The following is a 27,271-nucleotide window of genomic DNA, read 5'->3' as shown; positions in this document are numbered from 1 at the left end:
GTGGCCTGAGACAGTATCTTCACAAGGAGAATGACCAGTCTTCCCAGGACCTAGTACAGTGGATTTAAAGGATTCTAGGTGGTTTGTAAGCCACACAGGTAAATTCAGCAAAGATGTAAATGGGAGAGTGAACCATCAGAAAGAGAGCAGCAAGGATGAGGGTGCAGATGAAAAGATGTCCAAGTGGTGCAGAGTGCATAGGGCAAAAGGAGTGTCATTTCCAAGTGACACTAAGGAAGAACATAGGGAAAGAAAGTAAAAAGACTGTGTTAAAATATAGCCAGCTGTCAAATATTCCAGTACCACTTCTGTTCTTGTCCTGACCCCACTGAGTGCAGTTGCTGTTGAGTTCCAAGTTGTGCAGGCTCCTATGGAAGGCAGAGTTCCAAGCTGACCCCAGTGACACTGCCCAAGGTGGCTGCTTTCCTGGGAGTCGAGTCAGGAGCTCAGGGTTAATTCTGTGATGCAGGGCCTTTGCTGGGCAGGTGTGTGTCCCTCCTGAACAGTTTTGCTGGAGCTGGAATGAGTCTGGCAACAGGGATCTTCACAAAGAAAGGAAATTCATGAAGCCTGTGGCTGAACACATTGTCTGTAAGAGCTGTTGCTTCATCTGGACAAGCCTCTGGGTCCATAGTGCTGGTGCACACTGGGAATGTGCCTATGGTATGGTTTGCAGTCAGAGCTGCATATTTTGCCTGCTGCATGTATTCAGCTGCAAGTTTCCACTCTTGGCGTGTGACCATATCCAAGGCCTGCACTAACACAGATTAATGGATTGCCACAACAATACACGATATAGAAAAATCGTGCCTTAACTAAGCAGGCAGTGACTGTAGGGGTCTGAGTTAAGCAGGTGTGGAGCCTGTTCTAAATCTCAGGAGCCTGTAGCTGCTGGGCACAGTGGACTTGCCTCCTGGAGGACTCTAGAAAGCACAGAAGAAGGAAATGCACTGGAGATCCTTGCTGCTATCTCAGTTCTTCTGAGCACAAGGTCGGCAGAAAAACAGCTACTCCATGCTATGTCTGGACTGCAAGCAGATAGGCTCCACTGGGCAAGCCACAGCCCTGATTCCGTGACCAGCTCATCCAGGCCAGGGATGTGGTTGGAACTCCCTGACCTCCTTCAGCCCACACACCCAATCTTTCTTCCCAGGAAGTCAGTTCAGAGCTGCTGTAACCCTCAAGATGGAAGGTCCAAGGAGTGGCTGAGACCAGGGGATAGCAGTGTTGCTCTCTCAGGATTATCTGTGTCTTGCCTTCCACTGGAGCAAAATTCACTTTCATATCCCTCAAAGTCAGCTTGCTGTGGAATTAGTAGAGAAAGAGAGTAAAGCAAGAGGATAATGCAGTGGGGGAGCATTTCTTTGCATCTTTCCTGGGTAGAGGCATCATTCCCATTCCCATCACTTGCAGGACCAGCTGTGATTTCTTGCAATGCAATGCCAGACACAGCCATCACTCTCTGGGTTCCTTTCCCTTTCATTGTCCCTCTGGAGAACAGGACTCTTGTTAAAAACCCTGCAAGTATCATTGAGAGCCAGCTCTATTATTCCCTAGCCAGTGAAGCAAGACAGGCATACTCTCCCACAACCTAGGGATGCCCCTCTGATCTATTACCAATGGGGCTATCTTTAATGGGATCAGAGCCTGCCCTTTTTCACATCCCACAGGGACAACACCTGCCCACCAGAGAACAAAGAAGAAACCTGTTGTGATGGGAAAAAAGACAGAGTTCTCTCCAGAGAGGCAGCAGAGCTGTTTGATTAAGAGCATCTTTCTCCCAGCCAGCTGGTTTGCTAGCAAAACAACCAACTAGACTTCATCTTTATGCAAGAGAGGAAATCTCTGTGGAGCAAATGCCATGAGTTCCATTTTTTTCACCTATATAAACCACAAGAAATCTGGGGAAATATTTGCAGAAAAAGATTGTAGGAGCAAGAAGAAAAATATTTCTGCCTAAACCAAATATTTAAAAAATATTTTTAAAGGGTAATTTCAGTGCAGTATTTGAAATTCTGCAGCAAAGGATCTATCTAGAAGCTTCATCTCTAGCTTGTCTTCCTCAAGAGACACAACAGTTAGGATTGCTGTACATTTCTCTGTAGTCCCTCTCTTTGCAGAGGTGCAGCATCCCAATCAGGCAGGTCCAATGTGTTTTCTACATGAATGTCTTCTGGAGTCTGTCCCATGTGTGCACATCTGCCCAGAAGTGCCCTTTATCTGTAGCACTCCACTCATGGGGCAAGAAAGCAGGAGAGGACCAAACAACCCCCATCTCCTTGACAGCGGTGCCAAACTCCAAACCAAACCACGCCTTTTTTTTCTCTGCTTGTTCCTTAAATTGGAGACCAGGCTTCATTGCTGGTGCTTATCCCATAAGCTGCTCAGAGGAAAACTGGCATATGAGCACAGGTGCAGGTTCCAAGGGGGTCAGAAGAAGGTTGCCTATGACACAGGGGCCTTTGTGGTACATGGTTCATTAGCCCAGCCCAGAGTTGGAGTGGAAGGACTCAGGCATGCTTGGGTGTGTTTGTGCATCCTAGTTTCTTTGGCAGTTTGGTGACTCTTGCAGAGGTGTAATTGTGAGCAAAGTTTTATTCCTGTGGACGCAGCACGTAGCAAGAAGTTCACCTTCAGTTAGAGAGGATCTTAATATGACCTTCTGTGGAAAAAGGGGCATTGTTTTGAGTTTTTAAACAGCTGCTGTGTTCCACCCCACTAATGGTTGCAATTCAGGAGCGAATAATATAAGCCTTAGATAAACACCCGGTAAAATAATTGGGATCTTTCCTGGCGGGGGGAAGCAGGCAAGTTACTCAACAAAAAGAAATTATTATTCTCACTGCGTAGGAAATGAAGTGTTCTCCTTTTCATCATCAAGTGGGCTGTCGCACAAAATCTCTCCCCGCCCTTCTGGAAGCAGCCCAATGCCATTTGCAGTGCTCCCTTGCCATCTTCACTCTCATAGGAAGCCAGAGACCGTTTTAGTTAGGACTCATGTATCTTCTCCGTTTTCCCTTCCAACTTTTGTCTGCTTCTCCATCCCATCGCCGACCTTCTTAAAAATAACCATTCCAGCTGCCCTTCTACTGCTCTGTACGGGAGCAAACACCATCTCCTTTCTGGAGGCAGCCGTGACACGATGGCAAGTGAAGCCAAAGTTTCCCCCAGGCGCTCCCTCCTGCCAAGCTCCGTGTGAGCGCTCGGTACACGCTGTGTCTGCGGGGCTGGGCAGGACTGCAGAGCACCAGGCCTTGGGTCTTGGCCTCCATCGGATGAACAATTTCCCGTTGAAGGTTACTCACTTCCTGTTTTCCGTATTTAGACAATCTGGGCCTATTGGGAGCTTTGATTTTTTTGTAAACTTCAGCTGTTTTAAACGTTAAGTCGCGGGAGACTGAGGTAAGGGGAAGGAGGGGGAAAGGCCTGGATACAAATTAGGGTTATTTAATCCCAGGGCTGTGTTCTCTCTGCGGTGTTCCAGTGACCATTAGAGCATGTGAAAGGAAGGTCAGGGGCTGACAGCATGGGAGATGGCGAGAGGGCTGCTTCCCAATGGGCCCGGGCTGGCGGCGCTGCGTGCAGCTCAGCCTGCGCGTGGGGCTCTCCCTGAGGCACAGTGGAATCAGCCAGGGGATGCACTCCAATGACTAATGTCTCCAATGTGTCATTTGCGCCACAAACAGCTGTATGGAGGTGGTAAGAGCAGTGCAGCAGCTCCACAGCAGAGGCAGGGAGGAGCTTCTAACCTAGAGAGTGCTGTGCCCTTTCCCTGTGCCTATCAGTACACACCACATACTGACATTTGTTAGAACTTGCCCAGAAGTTTGCTAGGCTGGAGCAAGTTAACACTTGTGTGTAGCTGATAGGGCAGGTCATGTCTTCTTTATGCCTGCTTTGCAAGGGTAAACTGAGGCACAAAGTGCTGTAATTCTGCTTGTTATCAGAAAGTGAGTGTGTGAGGGAATGGGGTGAGTCCTGGCACCAGTCAGGCGGTGGTCTGCCTCCAGAGATGTGCTTTTTCATCAAGAACATATTTCCTGTGCTGCTGGGAGTAATGCTTGGAAAGAAGAAAATAGTGTGCAGTCCAGAGTGCCTGTGGGCTCAAAGGTTATGTGAACAATTTTGGTCTGCTCCTTTTTGTTCATCTAGTTCTCTTCTACCTATGATTAACTCTCAACATGGGATGGTTTTACTTCCAAGTTTTTCAAGGATCCACAAAAAAGAAAATAAAAATAAAATAAAATAATGGATGGGTTGAATTACAGCAGGAGATGGTAAAATAATCTGTATTTTACAGCAAAATCCAGTAGGAATTGCCCTGAGATCACCCTAGCAGGATAACCAGCCACCAGAATGCCAATGTGGGCAAGTGGGAGTGAACTAAAGAACCAGAGACAAAAAATCACAACTAAATAGACAACAAAATGTCCCAGGTAAAGAAATCTGCTTACTCTCTGCCTGACAGAAGGCAGGCAGGAGCTGAATCAAGAGCCAGAGGAAACTAAAAGCTTTGGGGAAGACTTTGGTGAAGCAGGTGTTAGAAGAAACAAGGGTCCATGTTCACATTCTGGCATTGATAGGCCCAACTCCTAATGATTTACACAGGCTCTTGACCCTCCTGAGCCAGAGTCAACTTTCCCCCAAATAACTCCCTGCAGCCCAGAGTGCAGAACCACAGAGAGGGGAGCGTGCAGGATACAGGCAGGTGGCTGTTTTCTGCCTGGTGCTGCTGTACAGGCTGGGTTGACGTTATACTTCCCTGATTCAGGTTTTTATAGACCAAACAGTAGCAGTTCCCTCCCTCAGTGGTTTGTTGAAGCCTTTCCCTGAAGGAGGGGTTAGTTCACTATTGTCTTTCTACCTGCTGGAAGTTTTCTCTGCTGTGTCTCTCACCCTGCAACCGTATTTTGTTCAGATGCACTTTCAGTGCTCAGAAACACAACTTGGCTCTTACTGCAAATGCAGGGCAGTTCTGCAGTGTCTCCCATGACTTTCCTCTCTCAGGGGTCCTAGACCTCCCAGCAGCACCTTGGTGCAATGTGAGCCCTGGATTTAGGACAAGCTCTGGATCCGGCAGGGACGCATCAGACTGAGCCACCAGGGCTGACTGCAAAGCTGGCACCACAGAGAACTGCACCCAAAGCTGTTGAAGCAAATGGTGTCTCTGAATTGGCACCAGCCAGCTGCCCTGCTGCTGAGGTTTGATCTGTTAGACTCAGAGCAGCCTGGTTTGCACTCATATCACCATGCTTAAAGAACAGTCACTTACTCTCACTCAGAAATGTTTACTTGCAAGGACCAGATGGCCCAGGGAATTGGGCTAAACAAAGCATTTTGCTTCTAGGTCATGCATTCTAATCCAGTCCAGGTTGGTGATAAACGAACATACTCACCTGATAGCCACTTTTTTTTGGCTTCATTTTTGTTTTTCGGGCTAATTTCCAGGGGGAGATGCCTCACCACAAACTGTCCCTCTCTGCCCTGCCACAGTTGGTCCTGATTTGACTGTCTCTGCAGAGGAGCCAAGGATCAAATGCTCCATGGCGCCAGACTGTTTTCTTTTGCAGCCTGCAGGTAAGGGGAAGTTGTCCTATTTCTGGCTGTGTCACGCCTGCTCTGCGGATGGGCAGGAGCTCAGTTTGTAAATCTGCTGCCCCAACCCCCTCCCCCAATGTGAAATTAATTTTTTAAAAAATGGGAAAATGCTTAATTGCAGTTGACATATAGGCACTCTCTGCTATGAACTTTACATGCAATCACAGATAACAGCATCAAAATTAATGCCTGCTTCCCACTTGTCCTTCTATAAGCAATAAACGTTTGGCAAGTCAGTAAATAACAAAATTCTCATGTGGCCATCTACAGGTCACCAGGATACTTAAGAAGTTTGCGTTAATTATACCATGTTTGCCATCAAAGAGGGGATATTAACCCTTTCGAGCTGCTGCAGGAAAGCAGTGGAGCCATTTGAAAGTAAGTAAATAAAATCTTGTCATTAAAAGTGCAACCTTTGCAAAATAATAATAAAAAGAGGGATGTTTGAAGCAAAAACCTCAGTAGACATCATGGAAAACACAGTACCTTTTCAGCTTCCCTTTTATTTATTTTGTATTTTGACATCAAACACTCCCTGTAACCTAATCTTCTTGGCTTTTGATGTGGCCGTGGAGACATGACAATTAAGCACCGCTTAAAACAATAATCCCAACAACAGGAACCAAAGGCAAGTAATGTCAGGGTTCCCCCCTCACAAAAATCCCGTCCCCCAGTGTTTGGTGGTAGTGAAAGGACTATAAATCCCAATTTGTTGCCTTGATATCTGCTCGGTGCTTACACTTTACATTGAACTTTACACACTTGCTCCATTTCCATTCCCTGCTGTTTGTTTTTCTTCTGCTATGCGAAATGTCTGGAGACAAACACAATACACACACTGCAGAGAGATGGTTTGATCTTTCACAGATTAGTGCCACCTGACAAACATGGGATTATTTATTATCTGTGTTGCAGGAACTGCTGAAGCCCCCGCTCAGAGAAGCACACTCCTCCGGGCGCTGGGGGATGCACCAATCCTCGTGACAGCCTGATGGATTAGGGCCCCAGTTCTGTCAGTGGATCCAACCAAACCAGCAAAGAGGCAGAGGCAGCCCCCAGGTAAGCCACCATCACAACCTGAATGGGATGTGTACTGTACAACCAAAGCAAACAGCTTGATTATTCCAAATTTTAAAGAGATATTGCTAGTTCTCATTTCTCAGCTATTCAAAGATGGAGGGAGAGAGGCTGAGTTTAGTTATAATCTCATTTTAAACCTGTCTGAAAAAGAGTATGTTTCTTTTTAAATGAAGCTTGCATAGTGTGCTATAAATGCCTTTTTTTTCCTTTTTTTTCTTAATGGGTGTTTGCACTAAGCCTTGCTGAACAAGTTAGAGAGATGATTAACTCATCTGAAATGATGCAGGAAGGCCTTGTCCCAGTTGTGTGTTCTTCCTTCAGCACATGGAGAGCTGCTGCAGCTCCGTGGTATTCACAAGCAGGGTTTGCAACCAGGGCTGGGCAGGAGGCTGCAGGGGGAAAGACAAGCACTGCTAGAAAGGGCTGGAATTCACACACACAAACACACACACACACAGAGAAAAAGGAATCCAGGTCATTTTTTTCCTTAATGAGTAGAGTTATCCCCAAGCTGGTTTCCACAGGGGGTCAAAGGAGGGAACCCAAAATTCACTAGCAGTTTTCTTGAAAATATTGTTGCCCACCCCTACACATGGCAGGGTGCAAGACTTTCCTTCACTTTGTAGGGCCCCAAGGGGTTCCTTGTGTGGGTCAAACTCGACTGTGTGATGAAAGCAGCTGCAAAGTTTTGGTGTCATGGAAGCTGTGTTTGGTAAGCACTTTTCTCCATCCTCACAAGCCAGTCCATGTGCACACCTCCCTGCACTCAGGGCTGCAGCCCTGTTCCCAAAGCAGCACTGAGCAGCTCCAGGCTGGCCATCCCCCCTTGCTCCCTTACACCTCTGATAATGACAAATGGCAACAAACAGGTTTCCAGGTGTAGAGTATTCCTTTGGAGAACTTTCCCTGGTCTAATACAGGTCCTGCCTTGATATCCATTAAGCAGCTGGCCTATTTTTTATGTTTACAGTGCTTTTAAATTATGTTTTTAATGTAAAAGTATTTCTCCAAACACTTGAATACAAAAAAAAAAAAATTCAAGAGAAACCACAGTTCATCATCTCCAATGTGGCTGCTCCCCCAAAATTTAAACTAGCTTGGAAACTTAGGCACACTTAACTGCTTGACCTGATCACTCCAAAACAACACTGGAGAATGAGCTTTTGTACCTGTGCTTCCAATACTAAATCATTCTTTAACTACTCTCTTTTGTCCTACCCTGTTAGTGTTTCAAAATATCATCGCCTGCTCTGCATAAAGTATAAGCTAATAATTCTACTGGCAACAATGACGATAATTTTTCTTCTCTCCCTAGTAAAAGCAGCTTTTATGACATGAAGCAGGGCACAGGTAGTTTCACAAAAAAGGTATTTATTATTCTTAGCAATATTCACCTTGAAGGAATATGAGGAAAGCATACACTTTTTACAGACAATATATAAACATGTTGTACATAATTAACAATAATTTAGTTCACTAATCCAAAAATAAGCAAAATAAAAATTAAAATAAAAACAGAAAATACTGAAGAATTTTTTATGCTGATACAAGTACAAAATAATTTAAATCTCAACTGCTGTTGTCTATGCTGCAGTGACTGACAATATATTGCACTTTGTCAACTGTATCAGTAATCCCTGTCTTTCACCCACACCCCTTCCCCTCTGCCCAAATCCTACAGAAATTTGAGTTGGGTACAAATAATGTACAACTGTACCATTGTAAAAGGTAAAAAGTAAAAAGGACCTAATTTTTTACCTCAGTAGACTAAAAATTCATATGATTTCTCCCAACCAATTTAGTTTCCCATTTATTTCCACTTCTTTACAAAGTGCACCTATATGCCTACACAGACCAAAAAAAAAGAGGAAAGCAGGATTTTCATGGCTGCTTGGTTCTTAATTATAAAATACTACATTTTAGTAGGCTTAAAAATTACAGGCTTAAAAAAATTTACATACATCCTTTTTTTGTTTCATTCTGGTTTTTTCTTTAAAGCAGGACTTTTGCAGTAAAGATACAATTTGGCTTGATCCAAAAAAAAAAAAAAAAGAAAAAGAAAAAGAAAAACCCAACAACAAAATAGTTAAAATTTAAAAAAATAAAATAAAAAGCTTTTCACAGAGTTAAGCTTACGTGGTTTACATTATCAAACCCCTCTGTTCATTGGGGCGTTTTCATCAGAAGTATACCTAAATATGTACACCGTATGTTATACTGGAGCTTGTGTTCACGAGAGGCATCAGATCATAACAATCAATAGAATACACTTCACATTGGCAATAGCTTTGTTTTCAGTCATTTAAATACAATATGGTTTCATAATGGGAGATTTAATTTTTTTTTTTTTGTTCTTTTCTTGTTTTCATATAAAATCCGCTACGGAAAACAGACGTTCCCCTTAGAACGATGCTTTCCCTCAGCTCTCTGTGTCTGGGATTTGATGGATGTGTGAAGCTCAAACTGATTGTCTCTCTTTTTCCCCTCTCCAGTGATCTCAGCCTCATTTCTGCCCTTCCTCCCAGTGGACTCCACCGGGGTGAGTGCCTGAGACAGCAGGCGCTGGCTGCATGTGGATGTGGTGGCCACACTGCCCAAAGTTTACCCAAGCAGCTAATCTGCATTTTTAAGCGACAGCTGCCAACACAACAGAACAAAATGCTTCAACCTCCAGAGTCTGCGAGCAGGATGGTTTTTGTGCCCCAATATAGTTTTGGCTGTGCTAGAACTTCTACAGGCATTTACCAAAATTGTGTTGCAGCTCTCACCCCTTGCTAGTGCAGGATTGCCTTCCCCGGAGTTTTTTCCCAACAGTTTGTCTGACCTAGGTTGGCTGGTTTGAGGAACAATAGGGTAGTTGGGAGAGGGGCTCTTTTTTAAAATAAATCTTTCATGTTAGGGAAAAGAATGAAGGAATTGTGTCAAAATAATCACCATCTTGGGTATATTAAAATCCCGTATTACGGCTACATTTTTGCTTTGTTCCTTGCCCTCGCACTCTTTTCCCCCTTCCTGGTAACTTTGGTATGGAAGATAGATGGAGCTAATCCAAGAGGGCTGTTGAGTACATTTCCCCTATCCTTGTTTTGAAGGCAGCTTTTCTTACAGGGTAGCCATTGCAAATGACAGCACAAAAACATGCAATCAGAGGGGTTGAGGCCTTTTGTGGAAAACAAAATAAATATGACTTTGTGTCTGATTTTAAAACTTATGGTTTAATAAAGATGCCCTTTTCTTTCTCTTGTTTGGTTTTTTTTTTTGTTTGTTTTTTTACTTTTCTTTTTTTTGGCTTTTTTTTTTTTCTTCTTTTTTTCCCTATCCCAAACAAAGTCCGCAATAGAAATCCAGCATGTCTGGCTTCCAGTGAGCCAATTCCATCCTGGGAGGCTGCTTATATCTCTTTACAATATTCACAGTAATAACAAAGAGAGAAAGGAAAACCAGTTCCAAGCCTTCTCTTTCAGCTTCTGCCATCTTTTGCTTCCTGCTGGACCATTAAGTATCGAACAGGTGAGTTCTTTTTTCTTATACCTGAGGGGGCAAAGTGCATTACAGGCACCACTACACATTTCTGCAGAAGACCCATCATTTGCAAGGTTTTAGTCCAGCATTAAAAGTTAACCACATGGGAGCAAAGGTCTCCTTTTGCCATCCCTACATTCTCCTCTTGGCAGAACATTGTCTTACTTGCTGTCATCTTAGGCAAAGTCCCATGTTCCTAATATCTGGATGGGTCTCTTGGTCATCAGGTTTTATCCCATGGCTGTAACCATGCTGGATGGGTGTGGGTGTCCAAATGAGATGCTGGAGGATGGGTGGATGGGGGTAGGTGTTGGTAGGATGTGTCCAGAGTGGCTGAAAGGGGGCAAGTGCCCCATGGGTGCCATGTGACTGGCAAGGGCAGCAGCGCTGAAGGGAGACGACTTCTCCTGCATGCACTTGGACAGTTCCTCAAAGCACTCAGAGCCTTTCTTGCTTTTCTTTGATTTGTTGGACATTTTCCTATTCCTGGTCTGAATTCCTTCCTTTTTCATGGTCAGAGGCCTGTTCACCTGCAAGAAATGAGAAAATCAGGCTCATGCAGACAAAATGACTTTATTGTGCAAAAATGAAAATATTTGGACAGCCCCCATGTGTTTTTCCTGGATGGAGACCTTTTTCTGGCCAAAAAAAAAAATGGTGTTTCTCTCTGCAGAACTTGTTTATATTGATTTGTTTAATAAAACCACACAGACAAAAAACCCCTAGACATGAAAAACAAATTGAACTGAATTTGGCAGCTGATGACTCTCTTTCCTGTAGGCTTACCCTCAGTCCTCATTAATTTCCTAATAGAAGATCAAACTAGGAGGCACATGCTGACCCAAACTCAGTCCTGAGACGAGCAATCTTGTACCCGTAACCTCTGTTACCTACAGTGTAAATAACGCTCCAACGTATCAAGTGTTCCTGCTTAGGATTAATTTCTTTTTAAAAAATTAAATAATACAAAAAGCCTTAGATACAATTATTTTTTTACAAGTCAAAATGAAGATAGCCCATCAGGATTAATTTTTGCACAGACCCCCTTCCAAATGGCCTCTGTTTCTGGAGGGAAACGGCACACAAAACCCACTTAGTTAAAACCAAGTGTGGCAGCTCTGTTTTGCCTGGTTTGCCCAAGCCAGAAGCCAAGCTAATACATTGTAATGTCAGTGAACTTAGCATCACTATGCTGACAAAGAACGGCTGTCACTTCCCAGGGGAACCTTAGAGACGGGCAAGGAATAAAACAACCAAACCTCTGAAACCAATAAAAGCCCAGTGAACACCATGCAGTTAAGACATCAATCCACACTAGGCAAGCAGCGACACATGAGATGAGTAAATACTCACATTGTGCAATTTATAGTAGAGTCCACAGGCATTACAAACTGGGTCCCCGTTTGCATTACGTCGCCATAAGGTCGTGGTGGTTGTCTGACAGTTGGCACAACAAGTCCCTGCTCTCCTGGCCGCTGACTAACCAAAAGAAAAAGAAAATTAAAATGTATCATCAGGTGGAGGGAGATCATGAGAAAGGTCGAATTGGACTCAATATTTAGTTTGGGGAGAGCTTGTTAACTAAGATTTTACAGAGTATCAGGGCTGGAGGAAAGCTGCTGTCGGTTTTAAGTTATATGGATATTATGTTTTTGTTTTAATTTAAATATTATCCTATGCAAACTTTCAAGCCGCATGGCACTCCGTGTGCAACGGAAGTAAGGAGAGAAACAGTGAATCTCTGATTCCACAAACACAAATTTTAGAGGGGGGAAAAAATAATCTTGACTTTTTCAAATTTTCCTTTTTCAGGATTCTACAATGCATCCTTCATGAAAATGCATTTGCCTTTTTCTTTTTCTTCAATGACAAATTTTAGTCTTTGCCAATGTTGGGCCTGGGTTTGAAAATAGGGAATCTTTAAGAATGTGATTTTTACCCTTACTCTGGCCCTTGAAAGGTGGACACAAAAGAAAATGAACCACATTACTTAGCTGGGTGCAGTATTTATGAGAGCCATCACTGACAATTCAGTTTGCATTTACAAGTGAAAGGGAGAAAACAAAACCGGCTCCAACTTTCTTTAAATATTTAGCAAACCAAATTTCATGCCTTGCAGCAATGATTCTGCAGACACGTCTGCCGCCTCTGTCCCTACTTAGTTCCTTGGCTGACAAGCCCTTAAACAACTGTCTAAAAATTAAACAAAACCGCCAAAAAATCCACCACCCTTTCATAAAACTATTGTTCTGCTGAAACCAAGGTGAGGGGAAAGAAAAAAGCCCAAACATTCACCCACCTCCCAAAACAAGAACAGGAAAAGTAGAACTGCAGGCGCCCTTGATTCCTGGACGGGCCCTTGTCTAGCAGACCCCACCATAAAGCGTCCTTTGTGCACGGACACTGACGTATAAAGTGTTACGGACAGACTAACTGCACCCCGTATTTTGGGAAATTATTTTCTATTAGAAACCCACAGCCCTGCCTCTAGAAGTGGTCAAAACACCAAGACCATTTTGTGCTACTGAATTAATGCTGAGGACTCGATATTTTCTTAAACTGGAGTTTACTTCCTAGAGCGTATCAATCGCTGTCGTTCCCCGGGGCCTTGCTCCCTGGATATTTCTGCAATTAGCCATGGAGATCCATGGGGTGAAGGCCAGCCAAGCTCACAGGAATGCACAGGGCATCTCTGCGAGCAGAGCCGGTCCCAGGGCAGTGGGATTCCCAGGGAGCTCAGTACTGGGGAGCGGGCACCGCTGGAAGCACAGCTCGGCCTGCTCACCCAAGAGGAGCACAGCGTTCTGTTCTCACTTGCTCCTGATTTATGCCATGGCCCCCGGTAACTTTCCCAAAGCTGATGGACGTTCAGCAGCTTTAGGCAAGAATCAGGCCCTCGGAGACTCACATATTTCGGTGCCTTACTCGCCTGTGAGAACAGGCCGAAGGCAGAAAGAGGGGGTACCCCCTACTGCAAATGCACTCATGCAACCCAAACACAATTAATGCCAGACGTCCAAATGCTGACATTATTAATACGATCACTTTGTTATTGCAGGGCAGATGAACAAATTCCCAAAGATGGCCACCTCCTCTCCCCCGCAAACAAGCAAACTACAGTGGAAAAAGGGGCAATAAACAAAGCTGTAAATCAATTAAAACTAAACATTTAAACAGCTAAGCACTAAAAGAAAACCTCTCTAGTGCCCCCCAAACCCTGCACAGTGAGCTAAGTATAACAGTCTCCCAACACACGGGAAGGTGGAGACCTATGTTTGCATATTTGAGATGGCTTACTGATACTCAACTATGCTGCTTAACTCTATGGCCTGTCCCATTCAGTCTGGAAAGCACTTGAGCTTGAGAGACGATAATGTTACACTGTTGTCTTAACATTTTTCTATATGTCAGTCACTTTAGAAGGCAAGTCATTAAGAAGCTTACATAGCTGAAATTCTGACTCAGGACAGAAATCTTCTATATCCCATCCCAGTGCTAGAACAGTAATGCCAATTTTCTGCTCTCTAAACTTCGTTGATATTTGCCCACGAATAGCTAGGAGACTTAGGCACCATAAATCACAAAGCTCCAAAAAATATATTTATTATTCTTAGCATTTTACGCATTATTTGCGGAGTAGAGTGTATTAGAAATTTCAAAACAGCAAGCATGACTGGCAAGGCTTGCCTATAGAAACTCTCTAAAGCTTTTAGAGTCAGGAAACAGATACACAAAGTTTCATTATCTTTAACGTACAGATATCCGGATAGGAAACTACTACCAGGAGCTTAGAAAGGACTTTTTTTTTTTTTAATCAGTCAAATGAAAATACCAAGTATAGGTGACTCCATGGAAAAATAATAGGATTTTTTTTAACAGTAGGGGATTGTCTGGGGAGGGAACCAATATTAATATTGCCAGAGACTATAAGAGTGAAAATTACTTCATGGCTTTTATACAAATAATTTTTGAGTGGGGAGCAGTAGCTTTGACTCATCTGATTTGTTTTGCTTTTCTGGAGCTGGGACTTTTTTTTAGTCCATGGTGGAGGACATTCATGCTCATAACCCTTTCGCTCCCAGTGTGTGCCCAAACCGTCCCAAGAGGCCAAGTAAAAGAGGAATTAAATTAAAAGCTGTCATCTGAGGACAACCGGGGCGAAGGACACCCGATATCCCGCATGCATTGTGAGCGGAGGGAGGCTCGGGACAGCGGCGGGCTCGGTGCTGCTGCCGGGACGGGGCGGAGGGGGAGATGTGCCCCGAGGCACGGCAGTGACCTCGCCGTGACTGACCCCGGTACAGTACAGCTCGGCTCCACGCAGGGGCTCCGCAGCCATGAGGCACGACCGACTCGTGCCTGTGTGTGGTCCCGCTGCCTTATTTATCCCCAAACCCGGGAGAAATAAAGACACTCACCAGCCTTCGCTTGGGTTTAATGAGAGGTCGGTTTTGACCGTTCATTTTGTGGTAGAGCCCGCAGGCGTTACACAGGTAATGCCCGGTGCCGTCTCTTCTCCAGAGAGGGGTAGCAGTGGCTCCACAGTTCACACACTCCCTGCCTTCTAAATGGAAACATGAAGAAAACAGATTTCTTACTTTAAAAACAAATTCACAAAATCTTTCTGCATTTTCAGAAGTCAAAACAGTGCGTTAATTCTGTTAATTAAGCACAACCAGACAGCAGTGACATCTACAGTACAGGCAGCAAGGAGCTCAGTGTTTCAAGAACTCCCAGGCTCCAGTGAGTATTTTATGTCATGATCAGGAATAGGCAGCGCTCTCTGCAAAGTGAGAAAGAGTGACACTCTCATTGTGTCAGATGGAAGTTATCATTTCAGCAAGAATCCCTGAGTCCTCACTGGGCACCGCTCGCTCCCGGATCTATTGCACTCCGGTGGTGAAATCCCGTGTTCCCCCTGCCACAGAAACACCCGTGCACATGCACACCAACACACACCTGCAAACACACAACACCTCAGAGACAGAGTCAGAGAAAGAGGTTTTCTAGAAATAAATCTAAGCAAAAAGACCTCCAATTCTGCACTTTCTTTTCTGTTGCAAATGCTACAGGATGAGAAAGTAGAGCCGAGCAGACTGGGAAAGGATACCAAATACCAGAGTCTCAGTTATTATTTTTGTTCTAAAGGCATAAAAACGCTGTTAATGCTGTTCTTTGAGAAAGTTCAGTTTCACTGGACATTACTGTAAAAAACAGGCTTGAGTGCTTTTCTGTTTCTGTGATTTTTCAACAATCCAGTTTGGATTTGGTAAGGAGCGGTTTACCTTCCTTATTAGTTTTAGTACAATGTGGTAAACATAGCATTGTAGAATGGCTGCATTAAATAAAACACAACATGTAACTCCAAGATATCTGTTTCTGCATCAGAGAGCTTCCTGCTAAAAGTTCATTTGCCTTGGATGGTTTGAGGGCAGGTCTGCTTAATATAGAAATCTCTCCTAATACCGTTTATGCAAATCCTAGAGTATTTAACTGGAAAGGAAATTCTTTTTGCTAATAACTGAAGCAGGCCATGTTGAGTTTAGCGGGGCTCCCTTAATCTAGGGAGTGGGTGGCTTTAAACAACACAGTCTAGAGTGAGAAATGAGGGGAGCTCTGCGGCACTGCATTTGTAGCTCTTGTCCCTCCTAGGGCAGGAAGCTGCAGGAGTCGTCCTGTCGTGAGTCTTAGTTTTCCTACAAAAACACTGAGTGGTCACGAACTTTCCCCAGTTCCTTACACTGGGAGCTCCCTTACAGAGGGAAAAAAAAAAAAAAAGAAGCAACTCTAAAACAAAAGAAAAAAGGTCCTTGTTTCCCCCATCTAAAAATCAGCAGCAGCTATGGGACACAAATTTTAAAAAAGCTACTCAGGATCCTTCTTGTCTTTAGAGACCTGGATCTTGAGCCAGATTCCAGACTCAGGAGATTTGGGCTACCCATTGCCTGTAGCTTCTCTTCTAAGCACTAAAAATGCATACACATATTAGCAACTGCCTGGAAATAACAGCAGAGAAAGAATGTATTTTTCCCTTCCGAGGAATCATTTGAAACAGTACTGATGAGCTTGTAAAATAGCTGGTATTTTTGTTGCAAAACTCAAAGAGATCACATTTCTAAATTATTGTCTACTTAAATAAAAACATGTAGTGTATTCATAAGAAAATATGTTCAATGGAATACATATGCAAATGCCTATAGGCCTTTTTATTTTTAAAAGACTGTCTAAATTCAGCCCCAATATATTGCAGTTAATTTCCTTCCATTGGGGAGAATACTAAACCAAGAAGGTCAGTAGAATTATATAAATTTTCATAATTTGTGTCTAGCTGTATAACTACTGTGATTTCAAAGTGGGGTCAAAACTTTGTTCATTGCCCAATTTAGAGATTTAGGACCGCACTTTTAGAAGAAATGCAAGGAAGAGTGAGCATGGGAAAGGTCTGCAGGCAGTTGTTTGGAAGCAGAGATATATCTGATTCAGGGTAAAAAAAAAACGGGGGGTGAAGTATTTTCTAGTTAAAGTTAGGCTGGAGTAAGTTAGCAGTGACTGGACACCTTAGTCTTTGCACTGGTATGTAAACTATATTTGAACTTTTGCTCTTGTAAAAGGCGAAGGGAAAAAGGCCCTCTGCGATCTGAAGGGGACAGGCCAGGGAAGTTTCGCTTTCATCTTGCACTGGAGCTTTGGGTGGTGTTAATGGAGAGACGTGGAAATTATGGAGGGAGAAACACCTATGGCTGGAAAGTCCCCATGTGTCATCCATGGGGGCTTGCCTGACTTGAGGGAGCAGGGTCGATCGAGCCTGAGCCCCTGGGGAGCCTGAGGCCTGCTTTTCTCCGATGAAAAGGGTTCGGGTTTCTTTCTCCATATAAATCCCTCTTTGTACAAGGCGCTCTGCCGGCTCAGGCGGCCCCGGTCCCGTGCCCCGCGGCCCGTTCGAGCGCCCTGTGGCCAGCGCCTGTGTGCATCGGCACCCACAGGAGCCCAGCCCAGGCTCCATCTCCTACTTTCAAAAACCCAGAAAAGCAGAACCAAGCAGTCACCTGTCCCTCTGTCCCGAAACGCGCCAACGCAAGCACCCAGCCTCTCAGCAGCCCGCATGCTCTCCCCAAGAGCCCGCACGGCCCTTCCAGGCGGGACGCGGCGTGCGACACTTACCCGAGCAGGACCTGGCCTTGCTCCGCGGCTTGGGGGTGAAGCTGGACGCGGGGCCCCCCAGAAAGCTGCCCGGGTGGAAGAGGCTGCTGCTGTAGTCGTGGGCTGCCGGCACGTAGGAGGGGTAGGTGGGGATGGGGTGGTGGGTGGAGGGCTGAGCCCCCATGCTAGTGAGGCTGCTTCTGAGCGGGCTGGCGCTCTCCATCTTCATCCCCTCCGACAGCGACACTTGGTACTTGATGCTGTCTTTGTCCTCCTGCCGAGCCCCGGCGGAGGAAGAAGGGGAGGCGGCGCTGGTGGAGTTGGGGTCTGGGGACACTTCCTTGGGAGGGGTCGGGGGGAAGCCGAAGAGGTGGGAGCCGGAGTGCGAGGCCGGGGTGAGCGAAGACACGGAGGCGGTGCTGGAGGTGCTGCTGCCCGGGTACACCGAGATGGCCCCAGGCGCTCCGGCCGCCGAGGGGTGAAGGGGTGTCTTAGTGAAGGGGCTGACGGTCCAGGGGTTGTGGTGATGGGCAGACAGTGCCGCCTTGCTGCTGTCCAGCCAAGGGATCCCGGGGCTGTGGATAAGATGAGGCCGGCACATTTGACTCCCGGTCAGGCGGGCTGTAGAAACACAAGAGCGTGTGGGGTCAGCGTGGGGCGGCTCAGCCCGGAGCGGCTGGGGAAGACCCCAGCTCCCCGTGGGTGGGCAGCCGGAGGACAGGCGGCCACGGGAGAGACTTCACAACCCAGGGAAGAGCAGCCAGGCTGGTGCAGCAGCCCCTTCCCCCTGTCCCATCTGAGGGACATACCAGCCAGCCCGGCCAGAAGGAGCAAGGGGAGCAGGAGGGGCACTCAGGCAATCCCTTTCCTCCCACCCCATTCCTAGGAAAATGCAGCAAACCCCTTTCTGCTCTATCTTTATGAGCTGCCGTAATGCTCTCTCTTCGGCTCCTAAGAACACCCCCAAATAAAATCCATGGCCGGTTTGAATCGGTTTGTATTTTGCATCCGGGAAGTAGCCGTGTCTGAGAAGTTTTAGCCCGTGCGCACACTGTTTCCCCTTCCTCTCTCACCTCCCCCCTTTCTTTCCCTCCCCTTCGCTAGCCCTTGGTTATCCCTAGGGTTAAAATCCACCCGTGCCTGCCTGTCTATCCTGTTTTCGATCTCCTTTTCCCCGGCTCCGACACACCGAAGCGGCCCCGAGTGAAACTTCTCACCCCCGCGCAGGACACCCGCGGCTCGCACGGCGGGGAAGGGGCCGGGGTGCTGATTTACCGTGTGCCTGGCTGTACGAGACCCTGGCCCGGGCATGGGCGGAATTGGCGTAGTAAGGGTTGCCCTGGGAGTCCAGGTGGTTGAAGAAGACGTCGACTTCATCCGGAGGTAGGAGCTGCGCTGGTTCCATGTAGTTGTGGGCCAGCCCGGGGTGGTGGCTGTCGGGGTGCTGCCCGTTGAGCACGGCGTGGTGGGCCATCCAGCGAGGCTGATCCGTGGCCACCTCCATGGCCTTGGGCCTCCCCTTTCAGCCACCCCCAGGCCAGGAGCGAGCGGCGCTCGGTGGGGGCGGGGAGTGCTGCTCGGGGGATCGCTTTGGACGCTGCCTGCTGGGTTTTAAGAGATTGGGGTGGCTTTTCTTAGAAAGAAAACCGCCGGGTGGCTGGAGCGCGCCCTCTGAGGTGTGGGAGAGGACCCCTGAAGTCAGCGTGTCCCTCCGTCAACAGGCGGGCAGCGGAGGCAGGTCCGGGGAAGCGCCAGGGCAGCACCTGTAGGGAGAGACAGGAGGGTTTAGGAGCTCGGCAGCCGTGGGTGCGCTGCTCGCCGGGCCGGCTCCCGGCCGGCTTCTTTTCCCAGAGGTACATGGAAGGGGAGGGGGAAGCAGAGCCCCTCCTCCCTTCCAAAAATATCCTGTCCCCAAAACTCCTTGCCTTGCTCTCTCCCTGCTCACTGCCCCACAAAATAAACAGAGATCCATTTCAAACTCTCAACTAAAAACTAAAAGGAAAAAAGAAGGGAAAGAAAAAAAAAAAAAGGAAAATAGGGGAAAAAAAGGAAATAGTTTCGTTCTCCCCCCCCCTCCTCGCTAGAAACGTCAATAGGAGTTTTTCCAGCTGGCTTCAAAAGCGGGGTAAAAAAGGAAGAACGGCAGAACTAATACAGCGTAGTTCTAGCAAGAACTCCGACTGACACAAAAGGAAAAGGAGGGGGAGAAATAGGGAGGGGGTAGAGAAGAAGAGTGGAGAGAAGGGTGTTTAGAGAAAGCAGCGAGTGCGCCCTGGCAGTGGCGCGGCGACCCCCCCGCGCCCCACACTTACCCGGCGCGGGAGGCTGGGTGGCGATGAATGCCGGCGTGGAGGATGCGAGTGCGGCAAAGAGGGGGAGAACGCAGGGGGAATTAAAAAAGCGGAGAGGGAGAGGAGGGGGCAAAGGCAGAGCGAGCGCGGGAAGAGCAGAGGAGGTTGGATGGAGGGTGTTACTCAGATGGCAAAGCCGCTGCTCTGGCCGACTCGGTCCCATCCCCGCGCATCCTATATGAGCGCTGGCGCCAGCTGGCCGCGGCGCCGCAGACGGGCCGGGGTGCGCAGGGCCGGCGGCCGGGCCAGCCAATCCCGCCGCCCCACACCGCCCCCAACCGCACCCCCGGCCCCAAACGGAGCCGGCCCGGGGGGGGGAGCGCGGCAGACCCCCCTCCTCCGCCCCTCTTCCCCCGCTCGCAGCATCTCGCCCGGCAGCGCCGTGGGGGCTTTCCCCGCCCGGGCGCTGCACGCCCCTGCGGGGCGGGGACGGCAAAACGGAGGGGGTCCCGCCGGGGAGTGCGGGGATGCGGAGCGGGGAGAGGGGGGGCCGAGCGGAGATGGAGTGCGGGAAGGGCTCGGCCATGGGGCTGACTCCGCCGGGTGCTGCCCCGCCGCTGAGCCGTGACTTTCAGCGCCGCCGCCGGGATGCCCGCGGCTGGAAATCGGCACCGCGGAGATAAATATGCTAAAATCCCTTAAATCAGGCACAGCAGCGCTCAGCCGGGAGCGGGACAAACCTCAGCCCGGTCACATTAGTTTGAAATAACTGTCTGGATCGGGAAAAAAAATAATTAAAAACAAATAATTGCCAGGCTCCGCGCCGACCTCGGAGACCGACGGGACGAGCAAGGCCGGGTAGCGGGGCCGCTCCGAGCCGGCTGCAGGGCAGGGACGGACCCGGCCCGTAGTGCTCGGGCCGGACCCGGGACAGGGTTGGCCAAGTCGGGCCGGGCACAAGGACGCTGAGACGGAGTGCAGCCTTCCCAGTGGGACTGCGACATAACTAATGCTTTTTCTTTTTTCCCCAACCTCACAATTTTTTCTTAAAATAATTAATAACAAAAACCAAACATCACAGTTTTACTATTTGCAATTACTCGTGTGCTTTGGGGCGGGGAGCGGAGGTGCATCCCGAATCAACAGGCGTTTTCTGCGGAGTTTGTGGTGCAGTTCAGCGGCAGCAGCCGGGGTGCCGGTCTGGCTTCGCCACCCGCGAAGGTGCGGATAAACCGGTCCGCCTTTGGGGCGGAAAATAATAATAATGGGAAAGGCACAAACAACTCCCCGGAGCGAGGCCGGGCGCTGCTGCGTGTCCCGTTTCCCAGGCGCTCCTGTCCGTTCCTCAGCCGCTGCTTTCGGGGAAAAAGGGAAACGCTGATCGCAATCCTCCAGCCCTCCTGGCTGGGCGCGGGCGAGGACACCGTCCCTGCCCGGGGCTCGGAGCAGCCCCTCCGCTCCGGGGCAGCGGCCGCGGCTCCAGCCCGACGGCGCGGCCGGGGCAGGGGGCGCGGGAGCGTCGGGGCCGTGCGGGTTTGCGCCGGGCCCCACCGGGGGCTGCGGGCGGGGGCAGCCCCGAGGATGCTGCTGCTGCTGCTGCTGCTGCTGCTGCTGCCCCCGGGGCCGCCCCCGCGGCGGGCAGCGCTGGGGGCTGGGGGCTGGGAGCTGGAGCCGGCCTCCCCCGGCCCGACCGCCCCAGTCACTACGACGCCGGGGCTCTGACGTCACCCGTCACTGCCAAATTCTCCAGGAAATGAACTTTTTAAATAATAATAATAATAATAATAATAATAATAATAATAATAATAATGCTTTTACTCGCTGCGGCGGAGCACGTCTGGTCGGAAAGACATGGGGGTCCCTCTCTTACTATTCCCCCCCACCACTCGTTGTCCCCCTGTAACCTTCCCCCAAGGGACCCTCAGCGCAGCCCCCGGGGGGAACGCACAGCGCAGCCCGCGGGAGCGGGGGCCATACTGGGGGACCTGAATGTTGGGACAGGGGGAGGCGATTACGCTTCCCCCCCCTCCCCCTCCGCATGCTCTCCTGTGACGCCTCCTCCACCCAAAGCGCGGGTGTCCCGCTCCTCCCGGCCCCCTGACCTCGGGGCTGTGCGGTGGCGCCGGGACCGCGGCGCCCCTCGCCCCCTCCTGCCGCTGCGGGGGGGTCGCAAGCGGCGGGGCCGGGCAGCTCCTCCGGCGGCTGCCGGGCGCGGAAGGGGCGGTGGATGGAGCCGGGCTTCTCCCGGGACGGGCCGGTTGGCCCGGGCAGGCCGGGGACAGGCGCTGGGCCGGGCTTGGTGGGAGAGGGGCCGGGGTTCGGGAGAGCAAATGCGGAGAGTGCACGGGAGCCTCAGTCCCCGTGACCGGGAGGAAAGGGAAACAAAGCAAAAATTAAAAAATAAAAAAAAAAAATAAAAGAGAAAGTTAAAAGGCAGAGAGAAAACCAAGCGAGCTTTCCAAGAATCCGGTTTCTCCCTCCGAAGCGTTTTCGTTCTGCATGCACCAAAATCGCCCAAGTATCACCCGAAAATGGATTTTTAAATGTTTTGAAAGAATGATGACTATAAAATACACGCGGGCCTTTGCAGGTAGATCCCCTCGGCGCCTCGTTGTACCCAGCGCCGGAGGCGGCCGGGGCCGGGGCGCGCCGCGGCCGGGGGAGCAGGGAGGCGGTCAGCCGGGATCACCCGGGCCTCGCCGGCTCCCGCTGCCAGCGAAATCCAGCTCCTCGCTACATGCTTATTAATTAATTTGGATGTTTTAATTACTGTCCTCCTGCCATCAGCACGGGGACCCGATTTTGGTTTTTTTTTTGGGGGGGGGGGGGGCGGGGGGGAATGGGGTGGGCTGTTTGTTTTAGGCAGGTGATAAAATCGCAGTTAACGAGCTGATAATTCGTTCGTGTTTGTTTTAAAAGACAAATTGTAAAGATTAATCAGGCGGCTTGATTTATGGCGAGGCAGACCCCGGCGCTGCCCGGCCAGGGCTCCCTGAAGCCCCCGGCTCGGGTTACCCGAGGCCCGGCAGGCGAAGGAAAACAAAAGGGGCGAGCGGGTGGCGGCGGCGGCTCCGGGACCGGCTTCCCCGGCGCCCGCCCCACCTCCGGCCCGGGGGTCCGGCTACCAACTCCCGCCGCCGGGTGCTCTCCTCCGGCGGCCGGCGCCTCTCCTCGCACCCACCTCTCGCCTTCTGCAACCCCTCCCATTCAAACCCTTTGTAAAATAAATGACCCCTCCAGCAGGGATGAAAGATTTCTGCTGAGAGCCCGGCTGAGCTGAGAGACTTCCTAAGCGGCCGGCTCGCAGTATGTTGGTTTATTTTGTTCTATTTTGTATTTTCATCCAATTTTTTTTTTTTTTTTTTTAATTCCTGACGTGTCCCGTCCTCGCTGCCTGGTTCTGGCGAACCGGGTGCCGGCTCTGGTCTCGGCCGCTCACCGCCCCGGCGGCACGGCTGAGGTTTTTAATTGAATTAATGCACCCGCCGGGAGCAGCAGCGAACTGCGCTGGCTGCTGGAGGCGAGCGGCTTAGCTCCGCTCCGCAGCCCGCCGCTCACACGGCTGGTTAAGCAGCTCTTCCCTCAATTTTCTGCCAAAGCTTCCCCGGAGAGGGTCCGGCCGGGCCCCACTCCTTCATCCCGCGCCTGCCAACCCCCTTTTACCTTCTTTACCGCCTTCTTCCCCCGGGCACCACAAGCTCCGTTTTATTACCTTTATTTTTATTATTATTATTGCTGTTGCAATTTATTTTTCTCTTTTAATAAGGGAGCTTTCCCAGATCTGGAAGCACAACTGGTTATTTTGATTTGATTGACAAGTGATGTCATATCATTAAGGGAGGGGGGAGACGACAACATGTTTTAGCAACAGTTAGTAGTGCCATGTGATAGAGTTGACACCTATTCTTGGGCAGAGGAGAAGGCAGAAAACAAATAAGCCGGCGCCGCACACGGACCATTTATTTACATGTCCGGAGAGGGGATTCTTCCTCTTTTTTTTCCCCCTTCATTCTGGGTATTTGGATCTGGGGAAAATTGTACCTGAGGAGAGCCCGCAGACCCCAGGGCACGTTCCTGCAGACGCCTCTTTCCTGGGGTGCCCCCGGGGCCACACTGTGTCCCGGTGAACGGAGAGCGGGGCGCCGCGACCTCCCGGGCAGCATCGCCCGCTGCCTCCCCGCGGTGCAGCAGGGAGGGCAGGAAAACTCCGTGAAAAGAAAGAAGAAGAGGGAGAGAGGGAAGTGCTCGGTGCTTAGCACCGCACGGGGCCGCGGCGCTCCCGGTGCCGGCGGGCGGTGTGAGAGCCCCGGGCGGGCTGGGGAAGGGGCCGGGAGCGTCTGCCGGGGGCGTCCCGCCCCTGCTCCCCCGCAGGATGGGGAGAGCCGGCTCTGCCAGCGGCTCCCACCCGCCCGCAGGTAGGAGCCCCGGGCAGCCGCTCCCTGCGAGCAGCCCCCGCACCCCCTTCGGGTGCATCTCCCTGGATTTTTGGGGGGAGAGAAAGTTATTGCTTTCTGCCTTAAAAAAAAAAAAAAATTATCGGTGTTTTCGGCCCTCTGGTCTTGTCTCCGCTTTGCTTTTCGTGTCCCCCCGGCTCCCCCGTCCTGCGTTACTAAATCGTATTAATGGCTCCTGATAGGGTTATAAAGTGACACAGTTACCTCGTAACCACAAGACCCTTATTTAAACTGCATTAAGGAAAAACAAAAAGAAAACAAAAGGGGAAAAAAGGCGCTAGAGATACGACCAGGGGAATAAATCACGGAAAATTTAATCTTTTGCTTGTTTTTGTCAATACGCTATGGTCCATCCCGCAGAGGATTTCTGCGGGACCTGTACCCCACCGTGGGAACCCTCGGTCCCACTCTCACTCCCGACACGCTCCCGCACACGCCTTCACCTGCGCTTTGTCCGCAATTTGCCTGGTGCCCGCAGCCCCCCGGCTGGCTAGGCTGCAAAATAAAGGGGAGGAAAAGCCTCAAGCAGACCCCAGCCTGCCCACAAAACCGCCTCGCCTTTTGTGTAAGTTCCCGAAGAGAAATGCGTGCGTGGGAAAGGGGGATGTTGGACACGCGCAGTTTTGTCTAGAAAATGGTATAATTTTCTTTTTTAGGAGCTGCCAGGAAAGATTTCGTTTGTAGGATCTCTCGTTAATTTTATGTATTTTTTTTTTTTCTTTCAAGGTTATTTCGGAAGAAGCTATTATAGGAGGGAGGAACGAGGCCGACCCCGCAGGTTTGATTTGTTTCTCCTCAGGCAAAACTTTGGTGGGGAGAGACCGACCCGGCACAGCGAACGGGACTCGACTCACGCCTGCCCCGAGCCGCGGGGCTGAGCCAGGCCGGAGCTTAGACTTCCGAGGAAAAAATATTTGCGTTTAATAAAGATGCTCCGTGCGCCGGGGAAGAACAATCCCCGCGACCAAAACTCGCACTCCCTTAGTGAAATCGCTTTTCTTATTGAAATCACATCAAAACCAGGCAGGCTTCGCTCCTGGACGTTTCTCTTTTTTTTATTTTTTTTTTCTTGCCTTCCAGCCTGAGCACCCCAAAGCAAAAGGAGGATAAAGAGGGGAACTTTGCACATACAAAAACAGAAGAAAAAAAAAAAAAGGCGAAGGGGTGAAAGAGTCGGCGGAGAGGAGCGGCCGTGCCCCGACGTGCCTGGGTAATTTTAAATCATGCAAAGCCCCGTAAAGCTGCCGCACGGGACTGGGACGGGAGGACTCCCCGGCAGGCAGGTGCAGAGAGAGCGGGGCCGGGCCCTGCCGGCTTTCGGGGCTGAACAAACCCTCGCATCTCTTTTTTTTTTTTTTTTTTTTTTTAATGCCCAAATCTGCCAACAAAGGGAGAGAGGAGATAGGATGTAGCTGCGGGGAGGGGACGCAGGGCTCTCTGCACACCCTGTCTCCGGGAAATCTCTGCCTGGCCGCCCTGGGTGAAATGCAACTTTCCAAGATGGAGATTTAAATAATCACCCCAGTGACAATGGGAAAGGAAAAAAAAAAAAAAAATCAAAACAACCAACCAGGGCCCGGCGGGGCCGCTCCCCGCGGGGTGCGGTGCGGGGAGAGCCCCGCCGCCGGGCAGAGCCGGGGGAGCCCCGCGGTGCCCCCGGGCAGACGGGCGCTGCACCGGGCTCCGCCCGGCCGGCTGCGAGGCGGCAGCCCGGGAGGTCCGCCCGCACTGGGGACATTTTTTCGTTCTTTACAAACCCTGCCAGATTGGTCCCTGGGGAAAACTGCCCCGAGAGAAGCGCTCCCGCAACGGGACCCGCGCCTCGGCACCGCCAGGGCCGCGCAAAGCCGCGCTGCCGCGGCCCCTTACCTTGCCTCTCGCCTATCCTCGTTTTTCTTTCAGTTCTCCGCGCGGTGCATGGGAAGCGCCAGTTCTGCTCCTGGCGGGGCCGCTCCGCGGGCTGGGGAGGGGTTCGGCCGCCGGAGCCTCCCCGGCTGCCCGCGACGGGAGCGGCGGCTCTGCGGCGGGCGGAGGGGCTGCCGCCGAGCGCGCTGCTGAAAACTGCCAGCAGCTCCGAGCTGAGCCCTTTTTTTTTTCCTCCGTTCCCTCCTTCCCCCCTTCCCTTCCTCCCTCCTCCCTCCCTCTCCTTTCCTCTCTCCCTTCTTTCCCTCCCCTTCTCTCTCTCACTCTCCTGCATTCACGGATGGCACGGCGAGCCACTGTGTATTTATGTACATAATACGGCAGCTCGTCCCCTCCACTTCATTTGCATCATTACAATATCTGTACAAGCACATCACATTGTCTGTTGCTTGCACCTTTTGTTACGGTTGCTGTCACAGTCTACGCGACTTGACTTTCATATTTTAAATGAATTGATATTATACCAACAACACGCACTCACATCCCCGGCGCGGGGAAACCGGGCTCCGGCGCGGCGGGCGCCGCAGCCCCAGCCTCTCCGAGCCTCTCGTTTCTTCCTCTGATCCCAGGGAAGGTGGGCTGCGGGGGAGACCCTTCGTAGGATCAATTATTCCTATAAATTACTCCTAGTCGTATTAATTTTCTTTCCCTCTCTAGTGAAGGAAATGCTTTGAGAGTCTTGGATTTTTTTTTCTTTCCATTGACCAGCCTGGTTTTTGCATAACCTCATGTTTCTTCTCACACCTTTCCCTTCCAAATTCAGCCTTTCGAGCTATGCACCTGCACGTAAGTGAGGCAGCAGAGAAGCTGGAAGAGGCACAAGCAGATATTACGCGACAAGTCGTTGTTATAGCTAGGAAAGAGACGGTAAAATACACATTTCGTAGAGCACTGAGAAATGCAGCCAGAACGAATGTTTTGGGAAATGTTTGCTCGCCCCAGCCCTGGCTTGGCAGCCCTCACCTGCCGGGTGTTTCCCTCCCGGTGCGTGTGTGTGCGGGGCTGGGGGCTTCCCTCGCCCAGCCCCGCTGCCTCCGTGGGCTGCCGGGGGCGCGGGGGCCGCGTCGCGATTCTCCAGAGGGGGGGACAGGCGGGACCCCCGCCCGAGGCTGCAGGACAACCACATTAATACAGAAACAAAGGCCGGACCGGCCGGTGGGGGCCCTGCGGGTGGTGGGGTAACGAAATATGGTTCGGGAAGGGAAGGAGAAAAGTTTCGCGGGAGAGGAATTATCATCATAATGGAGATAAAAATGTGAGCAG

General features: G+C 50.0%; 1 protein-coding gene and 1 long non-coding RNA gene across 2 annotated transcripts; one reads left to right on the top strand and one right to left on the bottom strand.

Annotated features, from left to right (window-relative positions):
• Positions 1-8,038: 8,038 nt before the first annotated feature.
• On the bottom strand, positions 8,039-20,066 carry GATA2 (GATA binding protein 2). Its single transcript, XM_054640229.2, has 6 exons — positions 19,653-20,066; positions 18,616-19,103; positions 17,362-17,961; positions 14,619-14,764; positions 11,554-11,679; positions 8,039-10,730 (listed from the first exon to the last, which is right to left on the bottom strand). Exons 2-6 carry the CDS (start codon positions 18,842-18,844, stop codon positions 10,431-10,433), a joined length of 1,401 nt encoding a protein of 466 aa, XP_054496204.1. The 5' UTR covers positions 18,845-19,103; positions 19,653-20,066; the 3' UTR covers positions 8,039-10,430.
• On the top strand, positions 18,597-25,411 carry LOC143695023 (uncharacterized). Its single transcript, XR_013183895.1, has 3 exons — positions 18,597-18,723; positions 24,812-24,863; positions 25,166-25,411. It is a non-coding gene; the product is annotated as an uncharacterized LOC143695023 (long non-coding RNA).
• Positions 25,412-27,271: the final 1,860 nt, after the last annotated feature.

This window comes from Agelaius phoeniceus, chromosome 11 (genome assembly GCF_051311805.1).
Source record: "Agelaius phoeniceus isolate bAgePho1 chromosome 11, bAgePho1.hap1, whole genome shotgun sequence".
NCBI lineage: Eukaryota > Metazoa > Chordata > Aves > Passeriformes > Icteridae > Agelaius > Agelaius phoeniceus.
Note: the sequence above shows the minus strand (reverse complement) of the source record. Positions and strands in the feature narration are given on the sequence as shown.

Coding starts and splice junctions, on each gene's coding strand:
- GATA2 (XM_054640229.2), bottom strand. CDS start 18,844: ATGGAGGTGGCCACGGATCAGCCTCGCTGGATGGCCCACCACGCCGTG. Junction 14,765..17,361: donor CAAGGCCAGGTCCTGCTCGG/GTAAGTGTCGCA, acceptor GTTTCCATTTAG/AAGGCAGGGAGTGTGTGAAC. Junction 10,731..11,553: donor TCTACTATAAATTGCACAAT/GTGAGTATTTAC, acceptor CATTTCTTGCAG/GTGAACAGGCCTCTGACCAT.